Source organism: Metarhizium robertsii (genome assembly GCF_000187425.2).
Source record: "Metarhizium robertsii ARSEF 23 chromosome Unknown MAA_Scf_2, whole genome shotgun sequence".
In the NCBI taxonomy this organism is placed as follows: Eukaryota; Fungi; Ascomycota; class Sordariomycetes; order Hypocreales; family Clavicipitaceae; genus Metarhizium; species Metarhizium robertsii.
The window spans coordinates 668724-688130 of record NW_011942160.1 but is presented as its reverse complement, the minus strand read 5'-3'; the positions used below and the strand labels follow the sequence as shown (position 1 = coordinate 688130).

Here is a 19407-nt window from a genome sequence, read left to right as displayed (position 1 = left end):
GTTCCCCATGTATGGGAATAATTTAATCATCATCATCTCCTGTAGTGTCATCTCCTGTATTGTTGTGAATCATGACCCCACCGTACGATACAAGGGACTATTTCAAGCACCGAGTCTCGGCTTATCAAACACAACAGCCAACGCTACGCCATTTACCTGATTGATTCACCCTGCCACCACATCTGGACTTCCCAGCCAAGCTCTACCGCCGTCAATCCTTCCTCGCCCTCGGTCAAAGCTCCCCCCGCGTGTCCAGCTGCAGGATCCAGTTCAGCTCGTCGCGCCTCAAGCACTTGTCCAGGGCGAAGCTGGCCGCCAGCTCCTCCAGCTCGTCCTCGGTCTTGCCGGCAAAGGCCTCGGCCAGCTCCCACCCGAGGTACTCGCTCATCAGGCACTCCCTCACCACGCGCTCCACCTGCCTGTCAAACGTCCACGTCTTGGGGTACTTTTTCCGCCGCAGGTGCTCGGGCACCATGTCCTTGAGCTTGTCAATGAGCGGCCGGTACACCTGCGCGTCGACGAGGGACTTGTCGGCGCAGGCCCAAAAGTCCAGCCCGAGGCGCTGCTTCTTTTCGATGAAGGGCCGCACGAGGCGCATGTGCGCGCTCTCCGGGTCGAGATACACCATGCCCTGGTAGCCGACGTCCTTGTACAGCCAGATGCTCCACGAGACGCCGCCGCACTCGCGGTACACGGCGAGCTGCTCGCGCAGCAGGGCAAAGCGCTTGGCGTTGGTGGCGGCGGCGTCCGGGTCCGTCCGCGGGTCCTGGTACACGGGGCCGAACTCGCCGTTCCACACGGGCACGCCGGCCTCGCGCATGAAGCGCGCCTTGCGGGCGAAGCTGGCGCGCAGCCGGGCCCTCTGGGCGTCCGTGGCCTCGTACTGCTCCGGCAGCGGGAACCCGAGCGTGCTGTAGTCGTGGACGCTGTACACGGCGTTGGGCAGCGTCCGCGCCGGGTCAAAGGCCGAAAAGTCCATGGCGTACGTGTTGCCGTCGAGGAAGAGCATGTGGTCCGGGTCGACGGCGCGGATGGCCGCCTCGACGCGCTCGTACCACGCCACGAGCCGCGTGTGCCGGGGGTCCGCCGGCTCGTTGAGCGGGTTGTAGCCCGCGACCACGGGGTTCCCGGCGTAGTGCGCCGCGATCGCCGTCCACAGCTGCACCGCGCGGTCCTGGAAGTCGCGGAACTCCCAGAACAGCGCGCGGCTGAGGCCCGAGTCGCTGTGCCAGTCCTGGTTCTGGCCGCCGGGCACCGCGTGCAGGTCCAGCACCACGTAGATGTTGTGCCGGCCGCAGATGTCGACGATTCGGTCGAGCAGCCGGAACCCGGAGGCCTTGATGACGTCCGGGTTGTCGTCGTCCATGAAGTGGCGGTAGTTGAAGGGCACGCGGAGGCAGTTGAGCCCCAGCGAGGCCAGCAGCGCGGCGTCGGCCTCGCCGAAGAAGTGGTGCAGCAGGCGCGAGAAGTAAAAGTCGGCCTTTTCCTGGCCGAGCACCTCGGCCAGCGCGGCGCGGTGCTCGTGCTCGTGCCCCGAGTAGCCCGTGATGAAGTTCTCCATGTTGAGCATGCCGCCTAGCCCGGCGCCCTTGAGGACGACCTCGTCCCCGGAGGGGTCGACGATGCGCGTGCCGCTGACGCGGAGCATCGCGCATGGCCGGTTGGCGTGCTTGCTTGTTCCTGGGCCGCCGGATGATGGCCCGCCTGGTGAAGGGGAAGGGGGCGGCGCATTTTGCACGGCCGAGGGTGTCATTGTGGTTTTTTGCTGGCGCTGGTCAAGAATCATGCGGCGTGGGCTAATATAGGCCGTTTTTTTATTATTATTTGACGGCATTCATGCCAATCAATACCCTTTTATAGAAGTCGACAACACCTGATTCATCTGGCTTGTTTAATGCTGCGCCGCTCCTGGTCGTGGGTACATACATGTACGTGAATCCGACACTCCGCGCAAGTGGGTACTACTCGGGATGAACGACAACGTTTCGCTCGGCAGGGCTGTGGCGCCTGGTTTTCAGGTTTAACATATTGCTAATGTAGGAGGGGCCATGCTCGGTAAAATAGAAGCGTGGCCATAAATGCCAATGTGTACGTTGATCAACGCGATCACGGGGACAAAGCCAGCGACAGCTACCCAGGGGCCAGGTGATGCTGTGAACCATCTGGTGCGAGAATTGTGGGGGAAGCAAATCAAGGCTTGTGCTGGCTGGTCTAATTAAAGAACCAAGTGCTATGCGCCTGGAGTTGTAGCTGTCTGCTCATTTGTTTACCAGGCGAATACGGGCCATGGATCGTACAGCCAACAACCCACGAGGAAACATGTCCTAGCATACTTTTGTCACAGTCTAGTTATAAGACTCGCTATGCTGTAATAACTCCGCCCTCGGACTTGTTATTACACTCGGTGATTTCATACCGCGTGACAGCATTCATAACATCAAGCGCTCTAATGAAACGAGGGTTGCTGTCTGGAGCTACACGCTTATAATACTATATCCCCATGCTATCCACTGTACGTATAATTTCGAGACGAATTGGCTTGTAAAAAGCGATTGAGCTATTTTCCTACAATCGCGGATTCCCCAAGAGGCAATCACCAATGTGAACTTGCTGCAGAGATGCCCCAAGTCTCCAGATCAGAAAACCCTGCCGCCTGTCGTCCATCTGCTCATATATCGCAATCCCGGTACATTGACAAGCGGTCGGCCAACTAGAGCTGCAACTATCGACAGACATGCGTCCGTCAGTAGACAAAGCGGCGCGTGACTGCATGAGCAACCGCAGTATCGACTGCCCATTCGCCCATGTCCTTACCATCACCGCGCTGATTTACCCTTGTGTCTGTCCAAAAGCCCGTATATATCTCTACATATGCGCCATTTCCATCGCCACTTGACGTGCATGTAAAAATACAAGTACATCATATTTACTACAAATACTCTATTGGTCAGAAAAGACCACGTACAAATCTACTGCTATCAAAAGACCCGAAAACCCCTACATGTACCGTACGTAGTTCAGTGTTAATCCGCAGACATCATCCATTGCTTCGCATCACATCCCACATTCTGCCAACCGCTTGTAATTTGCAAAAACACAACCAGATTAACAGGGCACCCGACACCCAACCATTGAAGAAGGCCTTTACAAAGCTCTCTCCCTCGCGGCCTGCAGCACGCGCCGCACGCCCGCCGACTGCCGCGACTCACTCTCCCAAAAGGCCAACATGTCAATCGTCTCGTCGAGGCTCGCCCGCCAGCCATTAGGCAGCGGCAAGATATCCGCGCCCTTTGCGCTGTTGCGCGCCGTGCTCGAAATGTTGCGCAGCATGGCGGCGACCAGGACCAGCGCGCTCCGCGAGCACGACTCGATCATGAGCAGGGTCCCGTGGTGGCGGTGCCTGTAGCCGGACCTGTTGACGGCCAGCCTCAGCGCGTGGTAGTCGAGCGCCCTCTGCGCCAGCCTCTTGATGTTGCCGCCGCCGCCGCCGGCCCAGGGCAGGGAGATCCCCCGCGCCTCCGCGCCGGCCGGGTCCGGGGCCGGGTCCGGGTCGCGCGTGAGGTGCGCCGACAAAAACGGCCAGTAAATCATCTCGAAGAGGTTGATGACGTGCCCGCGCAGCACGAACCTGCACACGTCGTCCTGCTCGGCGGGGCTGTCGAACGAGAGGCACGGCGGCAGCGAGGCGATCCATTCCTCGGCCTGCTCTTCAAACTGCGGCACGGCGGCGGCCAGGACCTCGAGGGTATACTGCGTCGACGGCGTCTGCTCGCACAGCCGGCGCATCTCGGCGTGCAGGTTCGACGCGAGCCGGCGGAGCGAAATCTCAGCGAGGTAGAAGTACCACGAGACGGTCTGCCGGCTTAGGCAGATATTGCTGCCAGCCTCCAACTCCTGGGCCGCCGGCTGCAGGTTGGGCGGCGTCGGCAAAAACGGCGGGTAAAAGGCCATTTCCTCCTCGGTGAGGGCAAAGTCGGCGGGCCGGATGTACCCCCTCATCTCGCGCTCCGACTTCCACGAGGACCAGTAGGTGGCCTGCTGGAGCGTCTCGAGGGAGTGGCCGCCGCCGCCGCCGGGCCTCGTGTCGCACACCACGGGGGGCGGCGACTGGGGAGGCGTCGGCGAGCCGAGGAAGAGGCACAGCTGCTGGCACGAGGCGAGGGCCTGGACGAAGAAGCGCCAGGCCTTGGCGGGCTGGAACACGCACATCATGTAGACGCCCGACAGGAACAGGCACTGCGTGGCGACGACGTCCTCGGAGCAGAAGACGCTGCCGATGCGGCGCTGGGCGGCGAGGAACAGCGTCTCGGCGCTTGCGTAGGCGCTCGTGCCGGGCATCGTGTCTGGCGTGGGCCCAAACGGCCGCCCGATGAAGCCGAGGGCGCATATCAGGAGCGTCAGGCACGACTCTGCCGACCAGTCGATGCCGTTTAGGACGAGGGACTGGACCATGTGCCGGGCGGCTTGCTCGTCGAGGATGGGGTTTTTCACGTGTACGTGGTTGAAGAAGTTGTCGAGCAGGTGGTTGACCCGGCACAGGTCAAGCTCGGTCGTGACATCGGTCACTGGCGTCGAGGGAGATGGCGATGATGATGACAGGGACGAGAGTTGGCGGTGGCTTGACGCGGCGGGCTCGGGCTCGGCCAGCCCAACCCCTTCCAGGGCCTGGCGAAGGTCCCCAAAGACCTGCCACCTCACGATGTGCTCCGGACGGGGGGGTATGAGTCTGGCCGTCGTCGATTTCGCCGCCACTGGCGGGAGTCTTGTCTGGCCAGCGGCTCCCCCTGCGGTCATGGTCTTCATGGTCCTCTCCAGGTCGTCCAGCCGCTCCAGGATCTTCAGGCTGGCCGGGTCAAATGTGGAAAGATCCACCGGCGACTGGATACATTTTGCGCCAACCTTTAGGCAAAAGGAACACGAAGGCTTCCGGTTGTCGCACTTGGTTCGCCGAGCCCGGCACACTTGGCAGGCCTTCACGGCTCGGCGTCGACTGTAGAAGGCGCTTCCCCGTGGGACCGGCCGGGAGCCGCTGGTGCCGTCGGCAGGTGCCTCGTCGGAATCGCCTTGGCCTGCAGCCGCGATCCTTTCTGGCGTCGGCGTGTCTGCCATCCCGGCGGTCGAGGTCTCACAGGTTGGGAGGTTGATGATGGAGGATGAAAACGGCAAGGTGGGTCACGGGACTCACGGCACATGCACACATACGAGTTTATGATGTGTCGAATTTAAGCGGAGTATCGCACTCTTTATTGCCCAGACACTGACAAGGCCGGGAGTTAGAACTCTCCGTCCTGCGCACCCCAGATCTGCCATGGCATGATGTGCCTCGCCACGCGTTATTCAGGCTGAGGTGAGCGAGTTTCATGGTAGGTACATGGGACAGGGACTCGGGCATTATCGAAGTGGCTTGCGTTCCCCACGATTCCAAGAATAGCCGGACCCATCGACGGCGGAATGTCGCAGATAAGACTCCATGTCAGGAACAGGATGCCAGGAGCACGACGCCAGGGGGTGCTCGGCCCCCGCAGTATTCCAGTCCGACGTTGGATTCAACCGGACGTTATCCATCGTTGGAGTGACGCCTTGGACGTTCCACCCTCAACCTTGGGGATATGGCCGACGACTTCCTTTGCGACTCACGCCGCATCACCGTCGTCGCCGTCAGAAATGGATATAAACTCGCTCCTTCGCCGAATAATGCATTACCCCATGGGGTTGGCCGTCAAGCCCACATTTCCGCCGCGGAGCATAGATTAAGCTATCAGACGGCTCTATCAGATCCCTTTGCCCGTCACTGAGCCATCGTCGTCTGCAATGGACGCAAAGACAAGCGACGTCCAAGAGGTTGAGATGCCCATGTCGGCCGACGACGATGCCGCCCGAGGGCACGACAAGCGCAGCCAGCGGCTGGAGCAGGAGCTCACCGTGGCAACTATATGCACGAGGCATAAACTCGTCGTCTGGTGGTGTTTCTACTGGGCCATGGCCGCCGTGGGCTGGTATGTACATCTGCCTCAACGGCCATCCAATGCTTTCAATGACACCATTTGACCCCTGACTGTTTGCTAATGTAAATGAATAGGGGGTTTGACGCCCAAATCAACGGTGCCATGATCTCTGTGCCGTCCTTCCGGCGCGACTTTGGGTACGCTGGCATTTCCCCCCCGTGGTCTCTGCTCTCGGGAACCTATTACTCAATCCGTCTAGATATACCGTCGGCGGAGAGGCCATTCTCCCAGCGGACTGGCAATCGGCATTCAACATCATCAGCACCGTCGGCCAGTTCTTCGGCGGCTTCATATGCAGCTGGCTAGCCGACCGCATCGGCCGCAAGGGCGCGCTGCTCATCGGCGTCGTCGTCTGCAGCGCCGGCTGCGTCGGCGAAATCGTCTCCTCCACCCGCCCGGCCTTTCTCGGATCCAAGCTCGTGCTCGGCGTCGGCCTGGGCTTCTATCTCACCCTGGCGCCCATGATGTGCAGCGAGCTTGCGCCCGTCGCGCTGCGCGGCATCGCCACGGCCGGCGTCAATCTCGGCATCGCCGTCGGCCAGCTCATTTCCAACTCGGTGGTCAAGGCGTTTGGGGAGCGAGACGACCGGTGGGCGTACCGCGGACCCTTTGCCACGCAGATCTTCTTCGTCGTCTTCCTGCTCGCGCTTCTGCCGCTGTCTCCCGAGAGTCCGTGGCATCTGGTGCGCAGGGACAAGAGGGACGAGGCCATGCGTGTCGTTTCCAGGCTGTACGGGGGAAACGACGCTGTCGGCAGGCTGGAGGAAATTGACCAGACGATCCGGCATGAGAAGCTCCAGGGCGGCTCCGAGTTGGGCTTGGTCGACTGCTTCAGGGGGACAAACAGAGTCCGCACGGGCATCTCCATGGGCGTCTTCTTGTGCCAGCACCTGGTGGGCATCATCTTCGTGCTCGGCTACTCGACCTACTTCTTTCAGCTGGCCGGCCTCGACGTCTCCCGCTCGTTCGATCTGGGCGTTGGCGTCACGGCCTGCGGTGTCCTGGGCAATATTGTCAGCTGGTTCGTCGTGGAGCGATATGGCCGCCGGAAGCTTTTTCTGTCGGGCATGGTGGCCCTCTCCGCCCTCCTGCTGCTCATTGGCATCATGGACGTCATTCCGAGCCAGGCTGCCAAGTGGGTGCAGGCCGCCAGCACGGTGATTTACGCCTTTATTTATTTCCTTACCATTGGCGCGGTGGCCTTTACTATTCTCGGCGAGGCGTCCAGTACGGTGCTGCGCGCAAAGACGATTTCTCTTGCGACCGCCACGCAGGCTATATGCGGATTGGCCATGAACTTTGCCGTCCCGTACATGGTGAACCCTGACAAGGGTAACTTAAAGGGAAAGGTTGGGTTTATATTCGGCGGATTGGCCATTATTGGTGCCATTGGAAGCTGGGTGTATGTGCCGGAACTCAAAGGGAAGACGTTTGGTGAGATTGATCAGCTCTTTGCTGAGAGGGTGCCGCCCCGGAAGATGGGCAAGGCTTGAAGTACATGATGGAGGTTTGCTGACAATCGAGCCTGTGGCCATCATGAGCTGTTGCATGACCACAAGACAGGCCAATACAGTTATTTGATTTCTATACCATCAATCTCGTCACGGACTTTGTTTGCTCAGATACCAACCAGGAAATGACACGGTAACATTTCATTGTCAACTTGAGTAAGACGACTGGCATCCCATCTCATTTGCATACGTTGTAGAATACAAAACACACTATTAAAAACAGATGTACGATGAACTGCTTTTGACTTTATTGCCTCATCACAGTGTTATGCAAATTCCTAAGCTCCATCATTTCCAAACTACTAAAGCCCTAGAACCTGTCACGCCGCCAACAGCACCAGCCAGCTTCGGACACTCAAGACACCTGATACCTTGCCGTAGCCAGCCCCCATACCTCCCCCGCCGTCATCATGTACTCAAGACACTTGACATACGTTTCCAAATCGGGCGACTCGCCTCCTCTCAAGACGTCCCTCGCCAGCTCCCTATGCCTCCTCTCCCACTCTCGACACATTTGCCACAACAGCCGTTTCGTCGCCTCCGGGGACAAACAAAGCTCAGCAGCCAAAACCGACACACTGTTAATCAGCGTGCCGCCCTCCTCGTGCCCAGCCTTGGACTCCATCACCTCCCTCTCATACCCGACCAGGTCGTTCATGCCAAGGAAGTGTCTTGCAAAGTTTGCATTCACGTCCCGGACCGCCTCGCGCTCGCCTAGCTTCGGCTCTAGACCCATGCTAAACGGGATGAGGGCAAATAATATCCTGCGGCACTCGTCAGCCCGCCCAGAGCAGCCTGGTAGCATACACACACGGGAAGACTCACAACGTGCCCACATCGACGGACCGGTACTCGACAAACTGCGAGAATCCCATGTCTTTGCCGCGGCGGGTACTGGTTTGGACCATCATGGACTTTTCAACGGCGTCCGCTACGTGGCTTGCTCGCTCGGCGTCCAGAGCTCTCATGTCGCGGAAGACGTTGTACGAGATCCACTCCATGGGGACGGCCCTGTTGGGAAGACGCTGCCCACGGCAGAGATGGGCTATGTGTTCTGCCAAGGCTCGCCCCTGGCTGAATGACAAGTCGCCGAATGCATCTACTATGATTAGTTATGAGTGGCGGCAGGGGATTCGTGTGAGGGCCATGGTACCGTCGATTAGGAACTGAATGGTGAGCAGTACGCAAATCAGGTAGATGCGGTCGTTGTTGGCCATTGGGAACGCCAGGCAGGCGCCCCGAGCATATTGCCCGGCCACAAATGCCCGGCGGCGCGCCTCATCTGGAAAGGGCCAGTTTGTTAGGAAGAAGTCGTTGACTCGTTCCGTCATTTCCTCTACAAGAGGATGACAAGCTGTTGAGAGTATCGAGGGCGGGCATTGGAAGTCGTTTCCGTCTGTCCGTTTTTCAAACAACTTTGGCTCTGGTTGATGGGAGAGTGGTCCAAACATTGTGGAAATGGCTTCGAGATGAGGAATCGTGAGCTGGATGTGGTGTTATATAGCCAAGATCATGGGTACTATATTCGGTTCTCAGTTTGCAGACTCACGTCACGAATATATATATACATCTATATGTGTGTTTGTGTATTCCCGTCGTTCCCGTCTCCTTGGGCTGGTGGGTACATGCCGCCTGTCAGATACTCTTCTTTTTTTCCCAAGTCCGGAGTACTCCGTACTCCTGTGCATTTTGTTCCGAGACAGGTTGCACAACATGCGCAGGGAAGCCATGTGATGATGTTCCAGACCGTCCGACGCGGGTTGCATCCGTCGCCAAGAGTGAACCGCGCACCGCCAGCCACCATGTAGTACATAAGCCGGTCTACACCGGCCATGGAGGGTTTTTAAGCAGATTCTTTTTGAGAAGACGAAGCCAGCTGAAAAGAATATCCGCACTCGCTGACCGAAGAGCGCCTCTTTGCCGTTGGGGTGGTCAGAAACAGACACTAGTACAAAGCATGCCATGAATCGTGGCATCAGCCGTTGCCTTGCTCTCAATGCCCTGGAGGTCTCGGGCTCGGGAAAGAAGAAACAAGGCGCATCTCAGCTTGGCCAGAGCCGCGGCTCAAAGACACAGGACATTATATGACTGTCGTATGCTTTTCAGCTCATACGGATAGGAACTTCCATTTTAACGAGCAATGGTCGAGTTTTAGGAGAAGTCAATTCGATTTGTCTGTCAGAGACCAATCATGAGGAACTAACGCACGGGCCATCAGAGACCCACCGGGAGTATCCGGCGAGGCCTTACGGAGCACGGCGTAGCTGTCTGGTGCCCTAACTATGCCCTAGCCACGAGGTAGCTACTAGATATAAAAAGGGACATTGAACTCTTAACCCGTGAGGATTAAGAGAGATTAATCCAGCCACTCTATTACACCTAACTTGCTCGTAGTGAGGATTCCTGCCACATCTCCCGAGTCGCTCTGCCATCAACACCCACCTGACATTGTCATGCCAGATACAAGGCAACTACATTTCCTTTTTTCGCTATATTGAATTACGTAACATGAGGTTAGGGCACCATATTAGTGTGAATGTCTAAACCATCACACCCCGTATCCCGACATCCCCGCGGCTGTTACCGAGACATCAGTGGAACACGGCTGGCGTGTCTCTGTCATCTTGGCCAATCACACCTCGCATCATGAATAACCTCGGTTGGCAAACGAATCTGACATTCTCGTGAAAAGCGTTTGCCTCATGACGATTGGTATTTCTCAGGGACATCTGTCGCTGTTCTCGACGCGCAGCACATCAAGTATAAACTCCCAGCCCAGGAATGTGGGGCGCCAGCTTGTCAAGCACCAGATCGATTGGCACATGGCCTTTACATGTATCCGGAACCTCCGCTCGCGCACTTTCATACCCCGACATGGCTCAACTGCAACCTCGAGTCCGACACGCAGTATCCCGAAGCCAGCGCCGGCCACAGTGAAAGCGCAACAGGATAGACAGCATCTTGCCCGCAGCCCGCCATCGACCCGCGACCTCGGGACAAGGCCATGACTGCTCGTGCGGCGTCAACAACGATACGCCATACCTCTGCGGCACTGCGACGCCCCCAAAGTTGGTCAATACACCCCATGTGCCGCTCGCTCGGTCATCTGTCTGACGCTGGTGATAGCCTGTCGCGCGGCCGCTCATCAATTGGCCCTAGCCACCTCTCTCAACGCATGCTTCACGCCTCTCGTGGGTGCTTCCTCGTTCCGCAGCAGGCCATTCACATCCAGCGCCAAACATCGACAGCCAAACCCGTTTGACATCGGATCCCAGGTCAAAATGGCCCACACGATCAGATCGCTCATAACGCCTGCTCTTTTCCGCGAAATTCAAGAGTTTTGGTTCCTCAATTCCACCCCCGAGGCATGCGTCATATCGCCGCAGGAGAATGTTCAACGGTGGTTCATGGGCGGCGAAACCCTCGACAGGGAATGCGTGTACGCTGTCTACACCTTGCCCATAAAAAAACTTTTTTCTTTCTTTTTCTAACTGTAAAACCACAGCGAGAAATTCTTACCAACCCTGGAAGCACTCCGGAAAACTGGCGTCACATCCGGCACCGAGATTCTCGACGCCGTTGAGCCGACGGAACCATGCGACTGGATGAGCCTCCTCATTCTGCTGGACCAAATCCCACGGAACTGTTACCGCGGGGCCTCGTCCTCTGTCGTCTTTGATGAGTTCGATCCCCTCGCGCGGGATGTTGCGCGCGCAGCCATTGAGCAGGGGCTCCCGGACCGGAATCCAGAGATGCGGTGGCAATTCGCGTTCCGTAGCTGGTTCTACATGCCGCTCATGCACTCGGAAGACTTGATTGACCATGAGCAGGCGCTGGACGGGTTCCGACGCGCCGTGACGGATGTTGAGTCGTTGGCGGGCGAGCACGAGGCGTCACCGGGGAATGAGCACCATGCACGGGCGCTGGAGGTCGTCAGAGGGGATGTTGAAGCGGCAATCAAGATGGCCAAGACGAATTTGGATTTTGAGCAGATGCATTATGATATCATCAAGAAGTTTGGACGGTATCCGCACCGGAACAAGGCGTTGGGCAGGGAGGCGACGGCGGAGGAGAAGGATTATTTGGAAAATGGGGGCCATACGTTTGGTTAGCTTGTACAGGAGTAGGCGCGAGGCGTAAGAAACGAAGCCGTTGAATATGCGGCCTCAGTCCCGGCCGTGGACAAAATATGCAAGAGTTGGGAACGACGGGGGGAAGTGGTATTGTAGCCGCAAAATCAACATGTACATGAACCAACGCGACAAGCGCAAGCCCATCTTGTGTCAGATTGCCCCGTACGGAGAATGGGACTACCAGACCCGCGCGCGACATGGTCGATCCTTCAATCGGAGCATCAATACGGAGTAGAAAAGGATCATGGAGATTCCAGATGCGCATTGCATGCAGATGTCGGGTTCCACTGCTGGCCCGGCCCCCGCCTCCATCTGGCCCACCGGCCCATCTGACCCATCCGATTGACCCCATTCGATCCAGCCCCTCCGCTTCATCCATCCTCGAAGCTCGAGTTCAGCTCCGTCTCCATACGATTGCATTCAACCACCAACAAACCGCCTCCCATCCCGCCCATCCATCAGCGCACGCCACCTCCATCTCTCCCCAGTTTCGGAACCGTCCTCGATTCGAGCATTGTGCTTATTCGGGCTGCATTGGCGCCCCGGCCTCCGTAAACAAACCCACGCTGTCCCCTCCTCTCCAACCTCCAACTCGGCCTCGCGCACATCAACACACAAAAACACACCCGCGCTCCGCATGCTCCCCGTCGCCCTGCCATCCCGACCTACACACCCAGCCGTCGCCTCCCCCGTCGCGACACGCACCTAAGTCTCACCCGACACCCTTCGCCATGGTCAGCACCCGCTCGTCCTCGCGCGCCGACAGCGCCGGCCCCGAGCCCACGCCCACGTCCACGTCCACGCCGTCAACACCAACGCCGGCCACGCGCAAGCGCAAGCCGGCCACCTCGGCGCCCTCGACCACGACGCGCCGCCGCGCCCACCGCGCCTCCGCCTTCGAGCACACCCCGACCTTCTGGACCCTGCTCTGGATGGCCGTCTCCCTCCCCCTCGTCATCTGGGACACGGGCTACGTCCTCGGCCGCCCGCACACCATGGAAGGCGGCGCCGCCCACTGGCCCCTCTGGCTGCCGTACAAGCTGTACGGCGAAGTCGACCACATCTACGGGTGGAAGGCGTTCCACGCCAACAACGGCTTCACCGCCGCCCAGGGCCTCCTCAACGTCGTCGAGACCCTCATGTACGCCGTGTACCTGTGGCTGTGGTACTCGCGCGGCGAGGCCACCGCCCACGGGAGGGTGGTGACGGGCCGGCCGGGCGCGCTGGCCGTCCTCATCGGCTTCAGCTCCGCCGTCATGACGCTGAGCAAGACGTTCCTCTACTGTAAGTGGCAATTGATGAATGCGGGACCCGCGGCGCAGACTGACGGCTGGGGTGCTAAATACCGGAGCCAGGGTCCAACGAGTACTTCTCTGGCTTTGACAACATTGGCCACAACAACCCCGTTGATCTCGTCTTCCTCTGGATCATACCCAAGTATGCGCTGTTTTTCTTCCCTTGACTTGACTTGAACCTACATACCTGGCTAACATGGCCGCAGTGGCGCGTGGCTCATTGGCTCAGCGTACATGGCCTGGTCTATTGGCGCTGAAATCCTCGATGGCTTGGAAGCTGCTTCGCACGTGAAGAAGGAGTGATTCTGCTGTACTCTGATGTGAATAGGCGCACCGCCAGCTTTACTTGATTCAAACAGCGCGAAGGGCACACTTGCGCAACTATATTCGGCAGCAACTGTGCAGTCACGGGCTAGGGAGGGCCGAGAGGACCAGGAATGGGAACATGAACCACATGGTACCAAACAGCGGCCGTCTGTTGACGAGACCGGCCTGCAGAAAGGAGAGGGCACAGCATTGGGTGGGAAAACATGTCTTTATGCGTTACGGAATACCCCGTTTGTTAGGAATTAGAATTGTTTGCTACATGACCCTTGTGCCTGCGTCCAGATCTATAAAAAACATGCTCACAACCACGATGGTCGAGGTTCGTCCTGAAACATAAAAAGCTCAAGTAAAGAAAGAAAAAAAGGATCAAGCCATGTCATTGTTAACGCTGGGGTGGGTATGTGCATGTATGCGTCTTGCGCTGCTGTATGCCCGCACACTGGGTATCAGATGTTGAAGAAGAGCGCTCAGCGTGAGCGAAAGACGAGAACAAAGATGCCTGGAAATGCTTGTGTAAACAAAAAAGAAGAGGGTGGGCAAGACTTGAAAAATATTGCCAATGAATGTTGTCCTTTTTTCTTCAGCCTGCCGTTCTAACGGATCAAATCTCCTCTTGGTGGGAATCCTCACCGAACCTCTGTTAGTCCCCCCAGATCGGCATACTGCTCCCATGCATGCGCCGCGTCTGCGTCCACCCCCTTCCCGTCCAGAAACGCCTGCATGGCCGTCCAGTCGCCCGAGTCTCTGGGCAAGAGGCACGTCTCCTCGGCAATGTCGTCCTCGCGAATGGGCAGCGCAATCGAGCGGCTGTGCGCGATGGAGCTGCTGCGCTTCGGGTCGGCGCCGCTCTGGCGACTGTTGGCAAAGATGCTGCGGCGTTCATTGTCGACAAAGTGCCCAAAGGCTTTGGCGGCATGCGTGTAGCCTTCCAAGGCGGAGCTGATGGGCCGCCGCCTGAGCGAGTTGGATTTTGACACTGGCGGGCTGTTGCTGCCGTATGGGACGGCGGCGTCGTGGGTGCTCCATCGCCGGGTTTTGGGTAGTAGTATTTCGATTGGTGAGTCGGGGGGGACTGGAGAGCCGAGCGACGATTCTGCCGTGTCCACCATGCTCGCCGAGCTGGGCACGGTGCTGGCGTTGCTGGAGGCTGTTTCCGATTCCGACGCCGTGGACGCGCTCCGGCCGACATCAGAGGGCGGCAGCGGGGGGGCCGCGCGGGATCCCAGGCGCACGTCGTTTGTTCCATTGCCGTAGCCGTGGACCACGATTTCGTGATACAGAGGCTTGCTCGCCGTGACGGGGGACGGGGGGAAAGAGGGGGGCGCGGCACTCTGCGTCAATCTTCGCACCGACTTGCGAATCGTGGAGCTGCGATTCAATACCTGCTTGAACGAGCTCGCTCGCGACAGGGCGCTTGGATTATCCGTAGCTAGAGGCGGGAGAGACGCTCGCCTCGACCTTGGTGGAGGGGGAGCATCTTGCTTGTGAGTCAATGCGAAATAATCAATGTCTGGCTTGATTTCAAACCTTTCCATGGCAGTGGCCAGGTCCGCGTCGTGCAGCCTCCCAAGGCGGTTCAGTGCCGGCTCAGTCTGGCTGCGAATCAGTCCTCCACGGGCGTTTTTGTCCTGCCACGGGGGCAAGGTGTCCTTGGCAATCGTCACCAGATATCGAGCGCTGGGGTCATCCTGCACGCCATGGGGTCTCTGTGTAGCGTAACGCAGCGTCTGGTGAACGGCATATATCAAGATCCATCGGACCTTGCGTCCGTCGACCAGTGAAACCCTCTCCCTCCTGTCCCGCCTTTTGCGCTCTAGTGCGCAGTCCTCTTCGAACTGCCTGTACGCCCGAACGAGGCTGTTGTCGAGCACGTCTTGCTCCCAGTTCGACGCGTTAACAAGCGCGGCGTGTCCCAGTTGGCGCTCATCTGCGCGTTGTTTCGGACCCCGTGGTAGCCACGCCAAGCGTCTCGGGCGAGGCCGCGGATCCAGCTGCGGGAGCTTGGGGAGCGGGTGCTTCATGGGCTCGAGGTGGCTATGCGTGTCCAAGGATTGGATGAGCTGCAGGGTGCAGATGCCGCCCACGGCAACGGACGGCATGGCTTCAGACGAGCTGTATGCCTCGTCGACCAAGAGGCGGTACAGAGCTTTGAAATCCCCAGCCATAGCACGGTATACCGCCGCATCAAACGAGCTTGGTGGATAGTAGCCCAGCCTCACGCTGTAGAAAGAAAGCAAAAAGCTCCTGAAACGTTCCAGGTGAGCACGAAGACCGAGCGGGATGCCGAGGTGCGCCTCGGAAAGCTCTTGGTCGAGGAAGTTTTCCAGCATCGCTGACGTCCTGTTGAACCGAGATTTCAACTCATTCTCGCTCTCGTGAATCAGATTGCGAGTGGCCGGGCTGGTGTGCTACAATATCATGTCAGTCAACACTGACATTGCAGGCGTCCCATGACAGCCAGGGAAATATAGAGGGCCAACTTACTTTGAACTCACGCCTGCAGAGGAGCATGTCCCGCATTCCCACACAATGTGCCAGGGCTTGAAGATACAAGTCCTTCATACGAAACGTCTCGGCCAGTTGCAACACGGCCAACGCATGAGCCGGCTGGCCAGCCAAGCAAAGATAGCCCTTTTCGTCGAGATACCCCATAATGTCTGCCGCATTATCCACTTTCCCGCCAGATCGATATTCGTGCATGCAGTTCAGCAGGCCAATCATTGCCTCCCCGAGAGTCTCTCCAACAAGAGGGCGCCGGAGAACCCATGCAAAAAAGTTCCTCATCAGCAACTGGTGGCGTTCGACTTTCTTCTTATCCGCGTGGAGTGGCGCCGGTATGAAAAGCTCAACCGTTCGTTTCGGATTTGAACGGTGCCATTTGTTTATCTCGCCTGGGGTGCGGGGAGTTCTCACCCCGCGCTCGCCAGGGTTGTTGATGACCAAGAATCGCTTTATCAAGGGATAGCATCTTGTCATGAGGAGGAAAGAAAACGGCAATTTGAAAACCGGTGCTTTCGTTGCATCCTTTCCTTTGGTGGCCTCGCTGCTGTGGAGATAAACCAGACAGTTGCCGTTGCTGATCCAGAGCTCACGATCCTGTTGTAGCACATGGTCAGCAGAGCTCATTTAGTCAACACAGCAAGGCCGAAGGAATAATAATAATGAAAAATTAAAGAAGAAGGACAGAGTAAAGATACAAAGATAACCATACCTTTTGCAGTCCATCCCAAGCTGTACAGAGGCACTTTGCCCCATCCCATCTCCTCAGTTTAGGGCACGGTGTGAAAGCCGTCGGGTTCGTGACTTGACCATGAGAGCTATGTCCTACTCGACTGTAGCGACTGGTCAGTTTTGAAGCAGCGGCTGCCGTCGCTCGCGGTGGTGAAGGCATGATACTTCAGGTCTTGAATCGCTTGGTCAAACAATGAATAACGTGTGAGGACTGAATGAATCAAGACGGCAGCTATTCGGAGCAAAATCCGAATCGCAGTCGGGAAACGCTTAATGGGCAAATTGGACCATAGAAGTTCGCCAACGCGCCGCCATTGTAAAATGAGCAGCAGTTTGACAGTCCCCCAACGTCTGCTCTGCAATTGACTTGATTGCAGAGTCTTTCCAACTCAATAGGACGATTCTCGCCAACCTTCACCCACAAGACAAACCGTGGGCAGGGCTGAGGAATACAAGAAAGAAGGAAAAGAAGCTGCGGTCCGAGAACACACAAAATCTTCGTGATGAAACTTGACCCCCCCACGGCGGGACAGCAACTAGACCAGGTTATCAGGGAGACTTGTGTCATATTCGAGCTGGACAAGAACGTGGTCCCAATTAAGCCCACCACTGCTTAGTGCACATGGGTCGCCGGAATTCGACGTCCTGTCGTGAACATGGTCCATCACGATGCCCATGTCCGGCCCATGCACATCTTTAATGTACCGGCCCACAGTATCTTGGCGGCAAATGAGCCACAGATACGGCGACACTGGTCCTGGTACGGGGTGGGATAGAAGTACTCCGTAGTAGTAGATGTCAAGAGTTGGTGGGCAAAATAACCTCGTGCTTCTGCCTCGGTAGCAAAAGCAATTGTAGACTCGCAACTTGGTGATTCCAAACACCTTCGGCCTTCTTTGTTTCTGCCCCGTGCGAGAGCCCAAGACACCCATTGCCTCAGCATCAATACCTACACACTCTACTCCGTGCAAAGGTACTTCATCCTCCAAGAGGCTGGTCCACACACAAGGTACGATTGCAGGGGTGAGCTATGATGAACTGTTTGGCGCTAATCAATAACCTGCTCACCAATCTCTACGCCGTAGCATGGTGGCGACTTGTGCGGAATTGATTGGCAACAATGGTAGCGCAATACCGGCATGGACGGACGCAAGACAGACGGTGTGCGTCGTGTATTTCGTCATGGCCGTGTCACCGCAGCCGCTCAGGCTCCAACATAGTCATTCTCCCAGCTTCAAGGGCCGTGTCCCGTCTTCGGCATAATGAAGAAACTGGTTTATCTGCTGCAAGAGCTTGTCGAGACGGATTTGAGACGTGAGAGGACAGAAGCGGCCTCGGGCCTCTCACCACGAGCTATTTTTAAGGTTCAACGTGAGTGAGACGATTTGTCTCCCAGCCTCGCGCAAGCTTGCCGATCAAGCGCACACCAGAAACCACACCGTTGACCCAAAGCCAAACGGGAGGCTGAAAGCAGCCACTCGTGGCGCCAGTCTTCATTTCCCATTACTACACCATGCGTTATTAGCGGTATGCATCCGTAATAGCGCAGAACTCAATAGAAACACCATCGCCTTGTTTCATGATTTCATTTCGGGCCATTTTCTTGCAGAGACTTGTATCCTCATTCAAGAGCTGGGTGGTGATGTCTCTTTCATTACTGTCTCCCAGATGCGAGGCATGACTAGGTTCTTCGTCCGTTCCCGGTCATAGCTAGATTGCCAGGCAAAATCGGGTCTGGTCGCCGAGAGAATACATCAGTTGAGGAGGCACCCTGTTGCAAGACATGCCCTGATTTGACTGGGGTCAGCGCACTCACGATGGAACTGTTGCGCCGTCCGACCAACCAGCCCGACTGGGGCCCTGCATCATCTTCAGTGTATTCATTTTACACTTGCTTGCCCGACGTTAATTAGAGATTGTCTGGTCCAAAGAAGCCAGATTGTTTCCAACGCCGCGAATAGATGGCAAAAGCATCTGCCAAGCCAAGCCATGTTTCTCACAGATAGAGTATGATGGCACGACGTGATGTCGATTTCTTGCATGCGTCTGTCGTGTCTGCATGACTTGGCCGCCCTTATCCAGCGCCATCGAGGCAATCCATTCGGGCGGATTGTTGATTATTGGAAAATAGGGTCAGTCGGAAGACCTAGCTTCAAAAAGTCTGCTGAAGTTGAGTCAGAAAACGTCATTATGTATCAAGAAACAGTTGGCAGAGATAAAATTTTCAATATCAAACACTCTGTATCTCAATACTAGACGCTTGATGGAGCTGACGATACAAAATCATGGAAGCACTGTGGCGGGTGGCTAGACTCAGGAACAGAAGGATACTGACTGGCCAGTCAGTCACCTGACAAGGGACATGAAGCCGGAACTCACCTTGATCCGCGGTGCTAGTCGGTGGAGCTACGGGGTAGGTTGTACCTTGCTGTATTAGGTGTCGCACTCACACCAGTTTGGTTGCGTAACTCATCTAGACCCAAAATCCTAGAATGAAAACGACCTCTGGTTAACGCCCACAGCGGATGGAGGTGCTCGTTCAGAGATGGCGTATCCAACTCCGTACACATATATTCAATGCCCGTGTTCAGACCAATCGGCCGCCGATCGCGGCAATGCGTTAGCGAGCGAGGATCTCGACGATGACGAGCGAACTTTCGATCCACGAGCCCCGCGATCAAACTACAGTTTATACCCGCTAGAATATCTGCTGTACTGCGAAGATTGCCAGCAGATACGGTGTCCGAGATGTGTTACAGAGGAGACTGTAACGTACTACTGTCCGAATTGCCTGTTCGAAGTTCCTAGCAGCAACCTGCGAAGCGAGGGCAACAGGTATATAGATTGCGAATGGAGAATTGGGCGCTTCATTTAGAAACTAACATTGCATCCAAGGTGCACACGA

The 19407-nt window shown here is 57.0% G+C and overlaps 7 protein-coding genes across 7 annotated transcripts; 3 read left to right on the top strand and 4 right to left on the bottom strand.

The window, feature by feature from the left end:
- Positions 1 to 232: 232 nt before the first annotated feature.
- MAA_07179 (glycoside hydrolase family 5 protein) lies at positions 233 to 1753 on the bottom strand (the record flags this gene model as incomplete). Its single annotated transcript, XM_007825177.1, has 1 exon — positions 233 to 1753. The coding sequence occupies one exon, from the start codon at positions 1751 to 1753 to the stop codon at positions 233 to 235; it is 1521 nt and encodes a 506-aa protein (XP_007823368.1).
- A 1391-nt stretch (positions 1754 to 3144) lies between these two features.
- On the bottom strand, positions 3145 to 5109 carry MAA_07178 (Zn(2)-C6 fungal-type DNA-binding domain protein; the record flags this gene model as incomplete). Its single annotated transcript, XM_007825176.1, has 1 exon — positions 3145 to 5109. The coding sequence occupies one exon, from the start codon at positions 5107 to 5109 to the stop codon at positions 3145 to 3147; it is 1965 nt and encodes a 654-aa protein (XP_007823367.1).
- Positions 5110 to 5811: 702 nt separating this feature from the next.
- Positions 5812 to 7498, top strand: MAA_07177 (maltose permease; the record flags this gene model as incomplete). The annotated part of the gene is made up of 3 exons (XM_007825175.1): positions 5812 to 5996; positions 6080 to 6142; positions 6205 to 7498. The coding sequence occupies 3 exons, from the start codon at positions 5812 to 5814 to the stop codon at positions 7496 to 7498; spliced, it is 1542 nt and encodes a 513-aa protein (XP_007823366.1).
- A 373-nt stretch (positions 7499 to 7871) lies between these two features.
- Positions 7872 to 8967, bottom strand: MAA_07176 (aristolochene synthase; the record flags this gene model as incomplete). The annotated part of the gene is made up of 3 exons (XM_007825174.1): positions 7872 to 8280; positions 8342 to 8615; positions 8670 to 8967. 3 exons carry the CDS (start codon positions 8965 to 8967, stop codon positions 7872 to 7874), a joined length of 981 nt encoding a protein of 326 aa, XP_007823365.1.
- Positions 8968 to 10797: 1830 nt separating this feature from the next.
- Positions 10798 to 11628, top strand: MAA_07175 (class I alpha-mannosidase; the record flags this gene model as incomplete). Its single annotated transcript, XM_007825173.1, has 2 exons — positions 10798 to 10955; positions 11022 to 11628. 2 exons carry the CDS (start codon positions 10798 to 10800, stop codon positions 11626 to 11628), a joined length of 765 nt encoding a protein of 254 aa, XP_007823364.1.
- A 752-nt stretch (positions 11629 to 12380) lies between these two features.
- Positions 12381 to 13247, top strand: MAA_07174 (C6 transcription factor; the record flags this gene model as incomplete). Its single annotated transcript, XM_007825172.2, has 3 exons — positions 12381 to 12933; positions 13005 to 13086; positions 13151 to 13247. The coding sequence occupies 3 exons, from the start codon at positions 12381 to 12383 to the stop codon at positions 13245 to 13247; spliced, it is 732 nt and encodes a 243-aa protein (XP_007823363.2).
- Positions 13248 to 13897: 650 nt separating this feature from the next.
- Positions 13898 to 16397, bottom strand: MAA_07173 (uncharacterized protein; the record flags this gene model as incomplete). Its single annotated transcript, XM_007825171.1, has 2 exons — positions 13898 to 15679; positions 15756 to 16397. 2 exons carry the CDS (start codon positions 16395 to 16397, stop codon positions 13898 to 13900), a joined length of 2424 nt encoding a protein of 807 aa, XP_007823362.1.
- Positions 16398 to 19407: the final 3010 nt, after the last annotated feature.